At 31.3% G+C, this 17,037-nt stretch overlaps 3 protein-coding genes across 3 annotated transcripts in view; all 3 read right to left on the bottom strand.

Moving 5' to 3' along the window:
- LOC105334433 (uncharacterized) overlaps positions 1-17,037 on the bottom strand; it is a 131,134-nt gene that overhangs the window by 74,113 nt on the left and 39,984 nt on the right. The window lies entirely within an intron of this gene.
- On the bottom strand, positions 3,596-4,627 carry LOC117692989 (uncharacterized). The gene is made up of 3 exons (XM_034482789.2): positions 4,433-4,627; positions 4,294-4,358; positions 3,596-4,216 (listed from the first exon to the last, which is right to left on the bottom strand). The coding sequence occupies exons 1-3, from the start codon at positions 4,585-4,587 to the stop codon at positions 3,672-3,674; spliced, it is 765 nt and encodes a 254-aa protein (XP_034338680.2). The 5' UTR covers positions 4,588-4,627; the 3' UTR covers positions 3,596-3,671.
- LOC117692990 (protein draper-like) lies at positions 6,497-9,679 on the bottom strand. The gene is made up of 8 exons (XM_066077671.1): positions 9,559-9,679; positions 9,219-9,277; positions 8,921-9,103; positions 8,587-8,620; positions 7,884-7,936; positions 7,572-7,709; positions 6,861-6,934; positions 6,497-6,679 (listed from the first exon to the last, which is right to left on the bottom strand). The coding sequence occupies exons 1-8, from the start codon at positions 9,651-9,653 to the stop codon at positions 6,497-6,499; spliced, it is 819 nt and encodes a 272-aa protein (XP_065933743.1). The 5' UTR covers positions 9,654-9,679.

Genomic DNA, 17,037 nt, shown 5'->3' with positions numbered 1-17,037 from the left:
TGCCTTGAATTTGTCTTTCTTTTTATGGATATTTGAGATGGTTGACAGTTTGTTATTGTCATTTTCCCATTCGACCATTTCGCCGTTAATAATATTTGCCTGCCAGCAATGAGGAGTAAAGACGGCTTTTGTTTTGTTTTACCTATTTCCTTTCCCAATTATCGACATCGCAATACACTAGGTGGAGGTCGTTAAACAAATGATCCCCTAATGAAGCACTTTACATTTTTATTGAAGTTGGAAAAAAGTATTCATTGAATAATGAAATATCTGTTTTTGCGTATATTTGCAACTCCTAAAGAGAGAAATATTTTTCATGTTTTTATCATATTGTTTCATTTAATATTCTATATTTTTATGTTCGGAAAGCCATATGCAATATGTATAAGAGTATAATAAATGGCAATATGCACAAGATTAATGATTCTTTCCTGTTATATATTGTCTAAATTTTTCGAAATTAAATACAAATCTATCATAAGCTATATAAGAAATTATTTAAAAACAAAAAAATTAACTGAAGACAAATAAATCATCTTATTTGTCGCACATCAAACATTTGTGGCATTCATTTATCACTTCCTCTTTGGACAGATCACGTTATTTGAGTAAAGTGAAAACACTGTTCGTGGATACATAAATTTTAAAATTCAACAATTGAAAACTTGATGAAAATAAGTTTATCATTTAAACCTATACTCTTAAAAACTCAACATTTTCAGTAGTATCCCAGTTTTATTTTGCCGCAAAAAAACCAAAAAACTGCTAGTATATGAAGTCTGCATATAGCTTAAACTTTAATGATAAATAAGACCATTATTGTCTGAAGAAAGATTTCTCTTTTAAGGAATATATAGTAAATCAAGTTTTGTACAGGACGTCAATAATTCATTTTTGCTTCAATTAAGGCATTTCAACGACTTCAATTTAAAAAACCATGATGTTTTTATCATTTTAGTAAAAAACAAAATTACATTTTCGTAAAAAAAAACAACATGAAAATTGCAGCTCATATTGCTTTTAGACATTTTAGCAGAATGTTACATGTTGCTCTGCTTTGAATTTGTATTGCGTTTTATTGATTTTTTGAGATAATTGAGAGTTTGTTATTTTGTTGTTCATAAAAATTTCATGAATGGGACACAGTGTGCTCTTGTATGCCAAATCGTTCTTAATGATAACTTTTTTCCAAATTTTCAAATTTAATTTAAAGAGGAGGTTATCATTGATATTGATATTGACAAATATTGCTGAAATAAAAAATAAAATAAATAAGTGATTACAATATTATTTGATTTTTGCAACAATACAATCACAGCTACGTATACTACTTAACGTCATTGTTGGAAAACTATATAGAGTATTTGATAACTTTATGCGTATATTTTGTGAAATCGGATAAGATTACTTTGTTAATGCATTTTGCTCACGAAGGATTATAAGAAAACACTTGCTTTGATTAATAATGTATGTACACGAAATAAAAAAATGCATAATATTATCAATAGTTTGCTTTATAAGCACGTCAATGAGATCAAGGGATTTGTATAAATGAGCTGGAATTATATTTTCATTGTAGAAAACTGATCCGCTAAAACAAATAAATAAAAAAATCAGGCAAATGTTGTTAACTCACTGTTGCTAACACCTGATCCTACCTCTATCTATTTGGAGGTCCATGTTGCTCTGCTTTGAATGTTTTCATTAAAGTAAACTTTAAATAACACTTATGACTGGAGGGTGATTTAGCTACACAATAAATACAATACAACGAACTGGGAAGATTTATTGAGGGTTATTCATTTATTTAATCAAAATTATTTTTAACAAAATCCAGCGATAGGAATTGTATCATGGATGATTCAATCATATTCGAAAACAAAGTGATGAACCGAGCTTCACCAGATATATTTTTAAGTAATTTTTAAAGAGCTCACCGTGTAAATTTCAATTGCTTCCAACTTCATTAAGACCAAAATAAAAAAAACTCGAAAAAAATTCAAAATAATAAATTATAATACAGGACAAGAATAGTGATAATTGAGTTTAAGCTTAAGTTTTTATTTTGCTATTTTTTTTACCACTTCAGGACTTGTGTGAGATATTCATGAAGTACACAACGTGGTTTGCGCATAAATATAGGGACTTATTTTTGTAATATGGAGTTTAGTTTTACAATACTATTATGCTGCAAAAACCCAAAAATATCTATCTTAAGAATATTAAAAGAAATAAACACGACAAACGTCGACAAAAAATGTATTTTTTCTCGTACAGCTAGCTCGTTAGAAGGAAGGGTAAAGCATGATACAAAATTATATGTGTTTTGTAAAAAATGTATGAATGTTGTTTATGGGAGTATCAGTAGTCTCGTTTGAGGTCATTTGTAAGTTCTATTCGATACAACGGCCTTGTCAGAAAATACAATCTTCCACTGGGTCGCATGCAGACTGATGTTTTTCATACTAATTGTTAGACCATAATTAATCACCTAATTGTCTGTTGTTCCCGATTACGACAAAGAGCACACAGTGGTTGTGATCGGTCAGCAGAGGATGCTCACTCCTCCTAGATATCCCACCTGATCCTTCTTCTATCTTTGTGGAGGTCCGTGTTGCTCTGCATTGAATCTGTCTTTCGTTTTATGGATTTTTTGAGATGGCTGACGGTTTATTATTGCCATTTTTCATTTGTGAATACTTTGAGAAATGAATTAAATAAATATACTATAATGACATGTTTAAGCTGATCGAATATGCCTTTTACAGTTTATCGTAATGTACATCTAGTTTGACGAGAGTTTTCACATATCCAAACTCCATGAAAACAGGTGAGCGATATACTTTCTAAAAAAAACTATTACGGTGGAATAACACACCTGGAGAAAGTCACTCAAATTAACAGGAACTGTTTGATAATGAAAGATATAATAATAAATAAACTGTATACATGTCAAATAGCGGAGAATTTGTAGTTTTGAGATAAAAATGAATATCTAAAATAATTATTCCAGTAAGTAGCAACAAAAGCCTCTGCGGAATTCGAACTCGGGATGTGCGGATAAAAAATCCGACACTTTATCCACTCGTCTATTGTGTAAGTTACATGTTTTAGTCCATAAAATCCTTTTAATAAAACGAAATATTGTTTCGATAAGCGTTCAGCCGTTTTGTGATGATGTGTTATTCCACCTTAAAAATCAAAAAGTCGTAAACAAGCATAATTCATATCTCTTATACAAGATGAAAAGATCCGAACATAAAACTCTTGATACTTCCAGTATGCCCCTTCTTGATTATCAGGATGTTTATTCTGAAAGAAACACATCCAAGCAACCACTTACGTTGTTAGACATCAAACAACTGTTTTTTTTTTTCAGCTTCATATTACACTGTAGTTTCAAACAATTAAAAATACCCCAAAGCAAATTTTCAAATCTTAAATTTTCAAAATTGTCATGTATATAATTATCATACATAGCATGTTACTTTCTTCATTTCGGTATTGACAGTAATAACTTAACGATTGTATTAAATGCTCAAGAAAATATCATACATGTTAAAAAAACCCAATGATTTAATATACATTTACTATTTCATTAACATGATCATATTTAAAGAATCATAGTTAGAGAAAAAGGAGAAGCAAACCAGAATAATGGTATTTATATGTCAGAGACTGTAAACATCATCATTATGTTCATCTTTCTCATTTTCCGTTTTTAAGATGGTTAACAATGTTTCCATCTCTGACTGGCTGTTACTTGAGGAACTACTTCTACTGTTTTCATACACATTGACAAGGTCATATGCATCGGCATTATTATATTCGGTCTTACCATATAATTCTGTAGCAGATGGGTCAGGGTTTCTCTTCAAAGAGAGTATGCTGTATTGGAAGGGCATTTGAAATTGTTCATAATTTGGTACCGATTCATCTTTGGCATTGGCTTCTTCATTCGAGTTTGTATACATCATCAGACTTTCAATAAAGAACTCATTGTTTGAATCATAATGATCTTCATTCGGAGATTCATTTTTGGTGCTACATGTGGCAAAACTATTTTTCTTTGTAACATTGCTATACGTATCTAAAATTTTGGATGACCTTAAATCGTCATATAAGTTGTCCATATTGTCTGACGTTTCTTCATTTGCATGTTCCTGATCAAGATTGATGTTTTCAAAATTTGCCTCTCCGTGTTCCTGTTTAGGAGCTGAAAAAGGACATTTGGTATTTATGCTGTAAAATGTATTTGAATTCATGATATGTTTTTATTTATTTTATATTCACCAGTTAGATCTGCCTGGTCTTCCCCATGGCTTCTTATTGACTGATGTCTTTGATTCTCTTTGAATCTAAAACAGCAAAATACATTTTGCTTTCTTATAATGCTAATTGCTTTTTGCAAACACTTTATAATAATTAATACCTGGATCTTAAACACATTATCGCTGCCACAGCGAGTGCAGTTAAAATGGACCCAGTGAAGGCAAATGTCATATTTTTCCACACATGCATGTCTTCAAAAATTGGTGTTGTAGTAAGGACTTTGGAAGAAGGTGAATATACTGCAATGTAAAACATAACTTTGGTTATGAAATGGACTCAAAGCAGATAACGGTAATAACAGTTAAAGTGCATCGTATCAGGACTTATTTCTTTTATAAAAAAGTAAATATGGTAAAAGTAAAATGAAGCAAATTAGTATTTCTCTGTTGGTAAATAAGGAACAACGGACCTAATTCAATTTTACAAACGTGATATCCATGAAAATTGTATTTGAGGTAGAGTTACTAAAACTGGAACAAAAACCAGAAAAAAATAATGTTAAAATCGCATTTTATATTTTGTTGAGACCATTTCAAAAATTGTTTGTTTTACATTTTATTTTCACTTGAACATGATGAGGACTTTGTTATAGTGAAAGATACTAAAAATGTTGAAAACATTCTGCTATAGATTTTCTCTAAAAGTTAAAATGATTTACTTAAATAATGAATTTTGATAAACATCGTTTAAAATTGTCATCGACATTGTATTCACAAGGGAACTTGTAAAATTGAGGTGTGTCGTAATTTTCCTTTATTATAGAAAAAAAAGGTTTATGTACATCATTTCAAAGTTGATTTATGAAGCCAACCTTTATGATTAGCGTGTGCTCTCCATTTTTTTAATGCCAACATATGTCAAAACTTAAGCACAGAAACGATTTAACTATATTAGTGTAGAATGCAAAATATAAATGAAGAGTTATCTGGCAGAATTCAAACCATTATTAATCAAACTATGTATGAAAAAATTGAATTGTTGACATTACCTGCAAAAATATGAATGAGAAATAAAATTAAAAATCGTATTTTGACGTTTTAAGCATTGAAAAGTCAGACACTTCATGTACATTATAAAGTGTGTATTGATGACGTAGAAAAGCTATATAAAGTTTCATTTAGTAATTGTGATTGTGATGAAATATTGAAAATCTGATATTTACAACATTTTATTTAAGGTGCATAACATAAATGCGCAAATCGAATGAGGTCTGTCGCCTTTAAAGTATCAAAAATTGATTGTACTATTAGATGCTTTATTGTTTTATGTCAAAGTTGGGTAATAGGAGACACAAAACTTATTTATTACCATTTTATATTTCTTTTTTTTCTACAAGGTAAATCAAACAAATCAAAATTTACTTACCATTTAGAAAACATGCGAAAATAGAATAAATGTTAGCGATACCTGTACACTAACGTCCGTCGGATAAATATAGATAAATACTTTTTTAAAGAAAAATGTTTGAACCTGTCATTTATCGACACTGATCATTGTTGCTATTTTGTTACCAGTCCATTTATACAATTGAAAGTACTGAAAGTTCATATTGAAGTATTACTGCATTCATAATTTGGGTGACTGTTTCCATTTTTTGGGTGTAACGCTTGTTTGCAGCTACATTAAGGATGTCCGAAGCTAAAATAATGTCTGAAAACGGTCCTGTTTACATTATCAAAAAAGATACTTTAACTGAGCAATTTTTTAAAGTCTCTATTACATAAAATAATAGCGATATCCAACACTGTAGTTGATGCTATCTTGTTATATGAACTTCTTAATCACGTTACGCACGTATCCTAACACGACATATGCTCTTTATCAATCACATCGGCGCAAGTGATTAATGACAATTAATCAAAATTATTTTTAAAAAAAAGAACCTTTGATAAGGCATGTATTTTGAAGTTCCTGCTAAGGTTTTATGAAAAAATGACAAACTGCGAACCATCTCAAAAATCCATAAAACGAAATACAAATTGAAAGCAGAGCAACACGGACCTCCAAATAGATAGAGATAGGATCAGGTGCCAAGGAGGAGTGAGCATCCTCTACTGACCGGTCACACCCGCCGTGTGCTTTTTGTCGTTATTGGGGAAAAATTGGAAAAGTCCGTAAATTAGGTGATTAATTATGGTCTAACAACTAATGTGAAAAACGACAGTCAGCATGCGACCCGTGGAAGATTGTATTTGCTGACAAGGTCGTTGTATAGACCATAGAACTTACGAAAAGATGACTTCAAATGAGACTGTTGATAGTCCTGTTTTATCAACTTGTTTGTCAGTAGCGTGCGTCGCCGTAGAAACTGTTCATACGAAGAACTTGCCCCTATGTATCGAATTATCTAAGAGACAAAAACACCATATGCAGGTGAAGAATGTATATTGCTAGATAAAAAATGAAAATTGACTATAGAAAAATTGAAGTCATCGCGTCTGTCATAAAGTTTTGTTGTTAGGTTACAATTTCCAGTAAAATATCAAAATATGATACATATTTCAAGTTCACTGGGATATATTACTAACATTTGGGCACAATTGGTACTCAATTCCAACATATTGTTGGAAGACTTGATTTCCAAAAACTAGATAGATGCTGTCTATCATAAACTCAAGCATCTTTTAATTTTATGTAAATATTCCGTTTATTTCAAATATCTTAAAACAGTTTCAAACATCAAAATTAACATTGGGTCAATTGGTTTTCCTTAGCACAAATCGCATTGATAGTAATTTTCTCTTCAAACTTCATGCTAAAGATATAAAAATTGCGCTTTTTTTTTACTTGCACATATATATATATATATATATATATATATATATATATATATATATATATATATATATATATATATATATATATATATATATATATATATATATATATATCTCCATTTATTATTTTACGTATACGTAGCAGGAAAAGTCTCCAAACCATTAGTTTTTAATCAGTCATTTACCTAATACGAAGCTTTAAAACTGCTATTTATTTGATTTTCAATACTGATCATTTTGAACACTAGTAACACTAGCATCATTGTAATGAAAACAAGCGGTCTTATTAATCTTCAATAAATTTCATTTATGACGTTACAATACATTCCTTGAGAACTATCCAAAGAATGCAGATCGTAGCATCAAAGTTAATTATGACGTCTTATCGTGTGAAGTACAGACAGGATACTAGTGAATTTCCATATATATCGCTGTAAAACCAATCGACAAGCTTTAACATACCTGCGTTTTGTATACATCCATTGATTGAGTCACAATATTGGCCATCGGTACAATGGCATTCTTCCTTACAAAAGACACCGTGGTAATTTGATGGACACGTGGAGCTACAGTTCAAGCCAAATGTTCCTGTCGGACATTCTTGATGAAGAAATAAATAAAACACATAATTACTTAAAACGATTCAGTATTCGTTTTATTTGCCTCTAGAAGGCGATTCTAATGTGTGTAAATTCACATTAGTTCTGGATGAAAACTAGATTGTATTATATGGAATTATAAAAATCATATAGTTATATAAATGCATTGTTTTACCTGTACAATTGCCATTTACTTTGTAGTAATTTGGACAGCACCGAACTTTATCACTGAAATATCAAAAAAAAATTATCTGTCTGGTTTGCAATAGAAGATATTTAACAAGATGATCTAAAATTGTGTTTTTTGAATCATTTATATCCGTTAATGTAGAAATATTCATAGTTTGAATGTTACAAAAGCTTGCATAGCGCGACCCTCTTAGTAACAAGATTGTGTTTTATGCTCCTTTCATTAGGGAACTTTTTACTCCGCAAATCATATTAACACGAAGCAAAACAAAGAATGGTATTAATAATTATAAAAAAAAAAGAGTAGAAATAAAATCGAAGTTCTATATTGATTAAATTTTTCAAATCGAACATATTAATCCTTAAAGAAAAGGTGTTTTAGTATCACTAAAATTAACATTGTCTTCATTTAATAAGTCTATTTTTCTTTTCTTTTTAAAAGAATTTAGAATTCGTTAGAAAAAGAAATTCGTTAGAAAAAGAAATTAAATTTACATTATATATAATTTTCAATAATGTTTTTCTTCTGATAGTTGGTATAATGAGTGTAAAAGATGTTCATTACTAGTGATATATTATTTGTTTTCTAGAATACGACGGAATTATATGTTAGTTTCTCCTCTTTTGACAACAAGAGAGAGAGAGAGAGGGAGAGAGGGAGAGAGTTATCAAGGTATACTTTGTCAAACCTTTTACATTCTAATGACTTTGCAATTCCCTGATCTGCAATATGAAAAATATAAAATACTAGCAAAAATTACAAAACTAAATGATATTCAATAGAAATATAGATAAATCATATCGAAAATAAAAAGTAGATTTTACAGATACGTTTATTGATAGGCATGCACCGAATTCAGAATGCTGAAGGATATAAGACTCGGTTTAACTTAGTATAATTCATAAATAAGAAAATATTTCTTGATGAATTCCATTTTTATTTGTTTTACTTTTGCTAGATACAAACTTGAAATTTCGAGCAACCATTACTTGCTATTCACAGAATCCTTGGAACCTAAGTACCTGCTATTGAGTCTTTAGCGATGGATTCTCTTTCGGTTGTGTCGCTATGATTGTTTAGACATCCGTGGACTGGATCACAATATTGACCATCAATGCAGTTACACTCCATCTTACACAATCGTCCATAGTAATTGTCCCCACAAATTCTACTACAGTTCAAGCCAAATGTTCCTGCCGGACATTCTAAAATATTTATTAATATACAATAGATAAATCTTATTGCCAGTATATAGTCAGAAAACAAAATTATAGCATGCAAACAGAAATGTAAAAATACTTAACTAATGCATTTCATTACCTTTGCATTGTTCATTTAAACTCGATCGATAGTAGTTTGCGCAACAGCGATTCTTGTTTCTTTAATACAAATAATCATTTATAAAGCATTGCCATGTTTTAGGCAAAAAAGAATAGAATGAAGTTAAAGTTGCAATGAAAAAATATTTTGCCCAATGATAGTTTTTAAAGAAGCATATAAAGAGCATGTAAAATAATAAAATAATTGGAAAAGGGTCTATCATTAATCACTTTAACTGTTTGCTTCAAAACAGCAGTAAACAAAGGGGCAATATAACTATGATTTGAGGCTTAAAAATTAATATACCATGGAAGATAACAATACGTGTATTCATACAAACCTGTTGCATTCGGAACAAAACACAAAGCATCCTGACTGAATTAAGACAAACAAAATAAATGTAATACCACTCAAAGATACATAATATGTCAACATTGTTCAGACAGATAACACAACCCAGGCAAACTAAATAATTTCCGCCACATCTGATACCTTTTATATTGTAGGCATTTCAAACAATTTTCAAAAACCAGAAATTAGAAACAATAAACATGAAGAAATATAATCATTTGAATTGATTACTTACAAAACTTGTTATTCCGTACAGCTGTAGTAATGGTACTTATTCGATTGGTCCATTAAAATACTTTAACATGTTAGTGTAATTAAATATATATCTAACATTTACGATTGATCCATAATAAGGACACCTGCCGTGGTTGTTCCTGATATCAGTTATTGCCATTTAATTTACAACAGTTGTTCTTCTAATATACATGTAGTTTAACTTTTTTGAAATTTGATTCACAGCTACTGCAATGGGTATATGTTATTGGACGTGAGCCTGACAAGACTGAGTGTAATAATGTATTAAGTTATTAAAATCAATGATAATTTTAAATGAAGGTAGAATTTAAAAAAAGAGACCCAGGGGCTACATCGCTTACCTGAGCAACAATTGCCTTAATTCTGATCAAATTAGCATTACAGTATCAATAGATCCTGCTAAAAAAAATTGAAAATCTGCCAATTTGTTTCCACCTTTTTTTTTTGGAAAATACCTAGCCCTTTTTGTTGTTGTATCTGTAAGAAGATTTTTCTCTATTCCTTTATACCCCCCCCCCCCCTATTTCGTGGCCCCACTTTTCTCTAGGGAATCATGGTTTCATCAAACTTAAATCTGCATAACCTATGCTTTCACACGTCCTGAGTTTTGGACCGAACACTTTCCCAGAATATTTTTAAAGATTTTCTCTATATATTCCTATGTAAAAATTCAAACCGCCATCACGGCCCCGCCCTATCAATAGCGACTGTGATTTTGCAAACTTGAATTTACACTACACGATGATGCCTCTACACAAGTTTAAGCTTTTTCTGGCAAAATAGTCGTTAAAAGAAGATTTTTAAAGATTTTCTCTATATATTCCTGTGTAAAAATTCATCCCCCATTGTGGCCTCACCATACCCCTGGACTATTATTTAAAGAAACTTGAATCTATACGATCTGGGGATGCTTCCACTCCAATAGTTTTGAGAAGAAGATTTTTAAATATTTTCCCGATATATAAAAATTTATCCCCCATTGTGGCCCAACGCTACCCCCAGGGACCATGATTTGAACAAGCTTGAATCTACATTATATAAGGATGGTTACACGCCAATTTGAGCTTTCTTGGCCTATAGTTTTTAAAAGAATTTTTAAAAAAGATTTTCTCTATATATTCCTGTATAAAAATGTATCCCTTAATTGTGGCCCCACCCTACCCCCGGGACCATGATTTGAACAAACTTAAATCTATACTATCTGAGGATGCTTCCACTCAAATTTGAGCTTTGAAATTCCTGCCCTAAAAGTTTTTGAAAAGAAGATTTTTAAAGATGTTCTCTATATATTACCATGTAAAACATGATCACCCTATTGTGGCCCCACCCTACCCACAGAGACCATGATTTGAACAAACTTGAATCTACACTACCTGAGGATGCATCCACTCTAATTTGAGTTTTTCTGGCCTAATAGTTTTTGAGAAGAATATTTTTAAAGATTTACTCTATACATGCCTATGTAAAACTTGATCCCCCAATTGTTGCCCCACCCTTCCCCTGGAGACCATGATTTGAACAAACTTGATTCTACACTACCTGAGAATTCTTCCATTTTAATTTGAGCTTTTCTGGCCTAATAGTTTTTGAGAAGAAGATTTTTAAAGATGTTCTCAATATATTCCTATGTAAAACTTGATCCCCTTATTGTGGCCCCATCCTACCCACAGGGACCATGATTTGAACAAACTTGAATCTATACTACCTGAGGATGCTTCCATTTTAATTTGAGCTTTTCTGGCCTAATAGTTTTTGTGAAGAAGATTTTTAAAAATGTTCTCTATATATTCCTATGTAAAAATCCATTCCCCCTATTGTGGCCCCACCATACCACCAGGGACTATGATTTGAACAAACTTGAATCTACACTACCTGAGGATACATCCACTTTAATTTGAGCTTTTCTGGTCTATACGTTTTTGAGAGGAAGATTTTTAAAGATTTACTCTATACATGTCTATGTAGAACTTGATCACCCAATTGTGGCCCCACCCTACCCCCAGGGACTATGATTTTCACAACTTGGAATCTACCCTACCTGAGGATGCTTGAATTTTAATTTGAGAGAACTCAGAGAACTAGGTATCACTTCTTTTGAAAATATATTTTTGAGAGAATCTAATGGTTTCCACCAAGTTTTTCATACGAAAAAAATATAATAAATTATGTGATAATTCGGACAAGGAAATATGATAAATTCAATATTCATCAAAGGTTAGGGTAACAGATTCTGAGACGTCTTCATTGGTGTGGGAGTAGGGGGTATCAATCAGCGTGCTATAGAAAGGACCAGAATAGTTACGTCCATAGTGGATATTCTTCTAATCATGTATAGGGGAAGTGAATCAGGTACTCCGTATTCTGTTCTCCGTATAAAGACAACATTTACATATTTTGCAAAGATAAGATGCAGGTTTCCGAAAACGTATATGTAAGCATATTTCCTGGATCAATTGCATCATGCACTGCTAGCATTTTTGAGTGATTCAAGTCAAACTGTCATTTAAAGTTTAGCAAGCTAGACATAGGCTGTGCTATAACTATATGTTGGGTCATAGATCAAAACTTAAATTCGAATTATTTTTTTTTTTTATTAAATTTCGTTGAACACTTAACAAGATATTGATTTTTAAAGCATGATATATACGTGATATCGCCGCGACATGAGTTTACGTCTTTTTAAAGGTTTGTATATATGGATGAATTACATGCTTAAATATTTGAAAATGCCCCAAACAACGCAATATTTTTAACAGATATGTTATTAATTTTTTCTGTTTTAAAAAAATTGGAACCGTTACTGTCCATTTCGGAAATCTACCCAATGCCTTTTAATATTTGTCTCTAGATCAAGGGATAAAACAGCTGGACATTCGAATAGTGATACGATGCATTTTTTGCTTCGATGGATAGAAATCACAGGAAAATGTACTGGAATCGATATATCAACCTTAAATTGAGAATAAGTGAACATGGTACCTCAAACGTGGTTCCAATACCTGATAAAAGCATATGTCATGTTAATAAATAAATTAGTTAGATAGAACACATACGCTCTGAATGAAAATTAAGGCTGGGTTCTTACGTCAATGGGTTTATCATAAAGCGACGTTCATGACTTATTGAAGAGACCTTGACAAACTGATCGCACATTAAATAATCTGATATACTACTTCATTGATAACAAAAAGATTTATCAGTTACTTTATGAGAAAAAATATTTTAGAAAAATGTAAAATAGACCATGGTGGCGAATTTATATAGAGTACTAAATTACGAAATTCTACCACAATCTTCAGAAATAATAATCACAAAGCATAAACATTTTCAGGTCTTAATTGAATTAGGTAGATATCTTAAAGCACGAATTTATGTCACTTTAGGCGGATTTTTCACGATTTTATTGCATCTGTGACATTACATTTGGATCAACCCTCGTATTAATGGTTGGTATTGCTCCACTGGTGGCGCAGTCTATGCTTTGCAGTCTCATGCCGGGAAGTGTTTGATGGTAATGAGTGACCTTTGGTATGTTATACGTATTTGACAGTATAATTATGTTAAGTTCAGATGTTTAATTTCTTCTACATTTTGAGTAAATGTAAAACAATGAACGAAAAAAGGGAAATAAATACTTTGTAAGAGAGTATGCTACATTAAATACAAGAAAATTTGTGAAACACCGAGAATATTGGTTGCAAGCTGCGCTCTTAGTTAACATATAAAATAAAATTTACTGTATTTATAGCTATTTTGAACTTTAGAAACTACAGTTTTTTTTATATTAATTAGTCAACAGTCTATACAAGAATAAAGCATCAGCCAAGCAACAAATATGTACATATATAAACATAAACAGAGATATAAGCAACAATGTTGTTTTAATCGAGACTTTCAATATTCTCACACTTGTTTTATATTGTTTTACAATATTATTGTAAGACGATGTGTAAACTATTACAATTATTATAGGTATTATTGAAACATAATTCATGATTACATATATTGAATCAGATCAACAAAACGAACGATGTTTAAACTAAAGTTCATCTAAGGTGCAATGTCGTCAATGCAGTCATCTCTCTTGTGGACAGGCATACTTGCCAAACTATATACTTGATCTCTCATTAACGTTCCGGTAAAATCTGCCTGCATTTCAACCAGATGTTTTATTTTCGGTGAGTTTGGCATAACGTTTGATTGGAAGAAGAAAGCAATTCCTTGATCTCTGAGTGAAAGATTGTCGTACGGATATGTGGAGTCAGGTTCCTCATACAATTGATTCTCTCCGATACAACTTCTGCTACTCAAAGATGCAGAAACACGGCTTGTTTGGTCTGAAAAGCAACATAGTTTGATGAAAGTGAAGAACATTAATGAGATTTTAAAAAAACAGGAAATTGAAACGTCATTAATTTACATTTTGCATATAAAATGTAATAAATTGTTTAATCTATATATTTGTGTAAATCTATTTGAAAACTTTACTAAGAATATATGATGTAATGTAAGTGAATACATGTATATTCTAAGTAAATTACATTGGAGTATTTACCCAATAAAATTGTTTTTGTGTTATATCAGAATCAGAAAAAAAAACATTTATTTCAAACTTACTTTATTTACGATACGTTTGGATATTCTTTAGTTCCACTCATTAATGGAAATCAATATATCTAAGATATATTTTTTTTGTATAGCCACATGCACTTTTTTTCAGTGAAAGTTGTGTTTAACATCCCACCTGTTTCATATACAATTGATGCGTTTTCATTGCCTGTTCTGTGTCGAGCTTTAGTTTTCCCATTAAAACCCGATACAAATCTGGATTTGATCTGAAGAGCACCGATCATAGCAATAAATATCAACAAAACCCAAGCGAGAATGAATGCAGTGTTGCGCCATGCCAAGTCTTCTTGGATGTTCCCTAAACATAATTATCATCGTAAAAAATTAGAATCGTTTAGCATTTTGATAGCAAAACATAATCTACAGTACGAGAAAAGTAAATCATTAACACAAGAAAAAGAACTGCAAAAAAAAAAAAAAAAAAAAAAACCCAAAGGACACATGAAGAAAATATAATGAACAGTAAAGCAAAATCTAAGAAGTGAGTAAAACTTGATATTAGTTTAAAATTTGGAAAATAAACATTTTACATCTGAAACAAGTTTATAGCAAAAATAATAAGTAATGCTCTGAAATTAATTGTAAATAAAAATTTAGCATCTCATTTTTTTACTACATATTTTTTTACATATGAAAAATTTAAAAAAATCAGTGATTTTTTAAAATGTGAAACATGAGATAAGTAGAAAAAGTGTAAATCACCGTTATCTATAACGCAAATAACGGGTTGCATTTCACGTGTTTCTAAAGAAAAAGTTATAATTCAAGTTTTACTTAAGTATCATTTTCCTATTGATAAAAGACTAAATCACATTAAACCAACTAATCTTTTATTGCTAAGTGTTGCAAAGTGGCTTATGTCTGTAGCACGTTTATGGTATTGAGTAAATGATTAAATTGACATTTATTCTATCAAGTAAATCACAATGATGAGTTTAATCAAATGATAAATGATTTGTGTTTTTAAAAAAAAATCAATATCATACCAACATCAACGGGTACATTAGAAACGTTTTGTTTAGTAATCGAAAGGCCAGAACTTGAATTGTTAAGACACCCCTTGACGTTGTCACAGTATTGGTCAACTGAACACACACACTTCGCCAAGCAGAGTCGACCATAAAAATTAGTTTTGCAGGGGCTGCTACAATTCAAGCCAAACCTCCCAGCAGGGCATTCTGAATATGTAAAAAAAAAAATTCTATTTTCCTGCTACTTAAGAATGAAGATCGGACATTTGGTCAAACTATGTAAACTGAAAGGTAGCTATTTGTGATAGACAGATCTATGTCATTTTTTCACCTCCCCGTTGTCTATCAGTCAAACGTTTGCTGGTTGAATATAAATTTAAAATGACAATTACAAACTGTCAACCATCTCAAAAATCCGCAAAGCGACATAAAAATTTAAATCAGAGCAACATAGACCTCTTAAAAGATAGAGGTGGAATCAGGTGCCTAGGAGGAGTAAGCATACGCTGCCGACCGGTCGAATTCTCCGTTTGCTCAGTGTCAAGATCATAAAAAACGAAAGAAACCGTAGTGAATCCGGTGTATAAATAATGGTCTAGCAAGTATAAAAAACGTCAGTCATCATTTGTCATTAAAAAGCATTGTATTTGCTAACAAGGTCATTGCATGAACCATTGAACTTGCATAAAGATGATTTTAATCGAGGTTCTTAATAATCTTGTCCCAAAAACTTGTTTGTAAGTAACATGCCTCGTTTAATAAATTGTTCGTATGAAGAGCAGGCTCTGGCATAACGAATAAGCTGAGAGACATAAACCCCATAAGCAGGTGATGATGGTACATTGCTACATAAGTAAGGGAAGTTGACGATGGAAAAACTAAAAGCATCACGTTTATCAGATAGTTTTCTTATTTGGTTACTATTAACGTCTTTTTCTGGTAAAATATCCAAATATGAAAAAAGATGTTTTGGAATCTGTGTTATATTTTATTTCAAGCTCACTGGGATTTATTGAGTTAACATAAGGGTGAAAATGATAGTTGTTAATGGATAAAACATCATTAATAAATCTAAACGTAGAGTTTAAGGCCACACCAAGAGCTTAATACTTTTCTTTCTGTAAAAGTTTAATCGTGTTTTACCCTGTTTACGTCTTCGTTAGCCAGGGGTTTTAGGTCCGCAAAAACTCGGTGACAAGATCCGTTTAATGATTGGCTGCAACTGCGAGTAGCTGATCCAATCGCATCGTTGTAAACAGCGCTAATAGATAAACTTTCAAAGAAACAAACATGTGATTTTTGGTAAAACATTCTGCACTTTTCACAAAAGTTGAGGCTAAAGTGCTACAGACAATTGTTTTCAAAAACCCCCCGATGGCAGCTTTCAAGCGCCCTAGAAACCTTAAGGACATGGTGGTAAGAACCAAACTAAAGAACCCTCTGCCTAATGGTGGCTTTAGAACTTGTTCTGACACCAGATGTCTGTTGTGCAAACACAGCTCTGATGCAGACGACTTCTCTAGCCCCATTACTGGCCGTACTTACAAAATTTTCGCAAATACTTCTTGTCGTTCGGACAATTGTGTATATCTCATCAATTGTAAATTTTGTCA

The sequence above is a fragment of the Magallana gigas genome, chromosome 3 (genome assembly GCF_963853765.1).
Source record: "Magallana gigas chromosome 3, xbMagGiga1.1, whole genome shotgun sequence".
Taxonomy (NCBI): Eukaryota; Metazoa; Mollusca; class Bivalvia; order Ostreida; family Ostreidae; genus Magallana; species Magallana gigas.
This window is presented reverse-complemented; position numbering and strand designations above follow the sequence as displayed.

Coding starts and splice junctions, on each gene's coding strand:
- LOC117692990 (XM_066077671.1), bottom strand. CDS start 9,653: ATGTTGACATATTATGTATCTTTGAGTGGTATTACATTTATTTTGTTT. Junction 8,621..8,920: donor CGCTAAAGACTCAATAGCAG/GTACTTAGGTTC, acceptor TTCATATTGCAG/ATCAGGGAATTGCAAAGTCA. Junction 6,935..7,571: donor TGGATGTATACAAAACGCAG/GTATGTTAAAGC, acceptor AGTTTATGATAG/ACAGCATCTATCTAGTTTTT.
- LOC117692989 (XM_034482789.2), bottom strand. CDS start 4,587: ATGTTTTACATTGCAGTATATTCACCTTCTTCCAAAGTCCTTACTACA. Junction 4,359..4,432: donor ATAATGTGTTTAAGATCCAG/GTATTAATTATT, acceptor TTGCTGTTTTAG/ATTCAAAGAGAATCAAAGAC. Junction 4,217..4,293: donor AGACCAGGCAGATCTAACTG/GTGAATATAAAA, acceptor GTCCTTTTTCAG/CTCCTAAACAGGAACACGGA.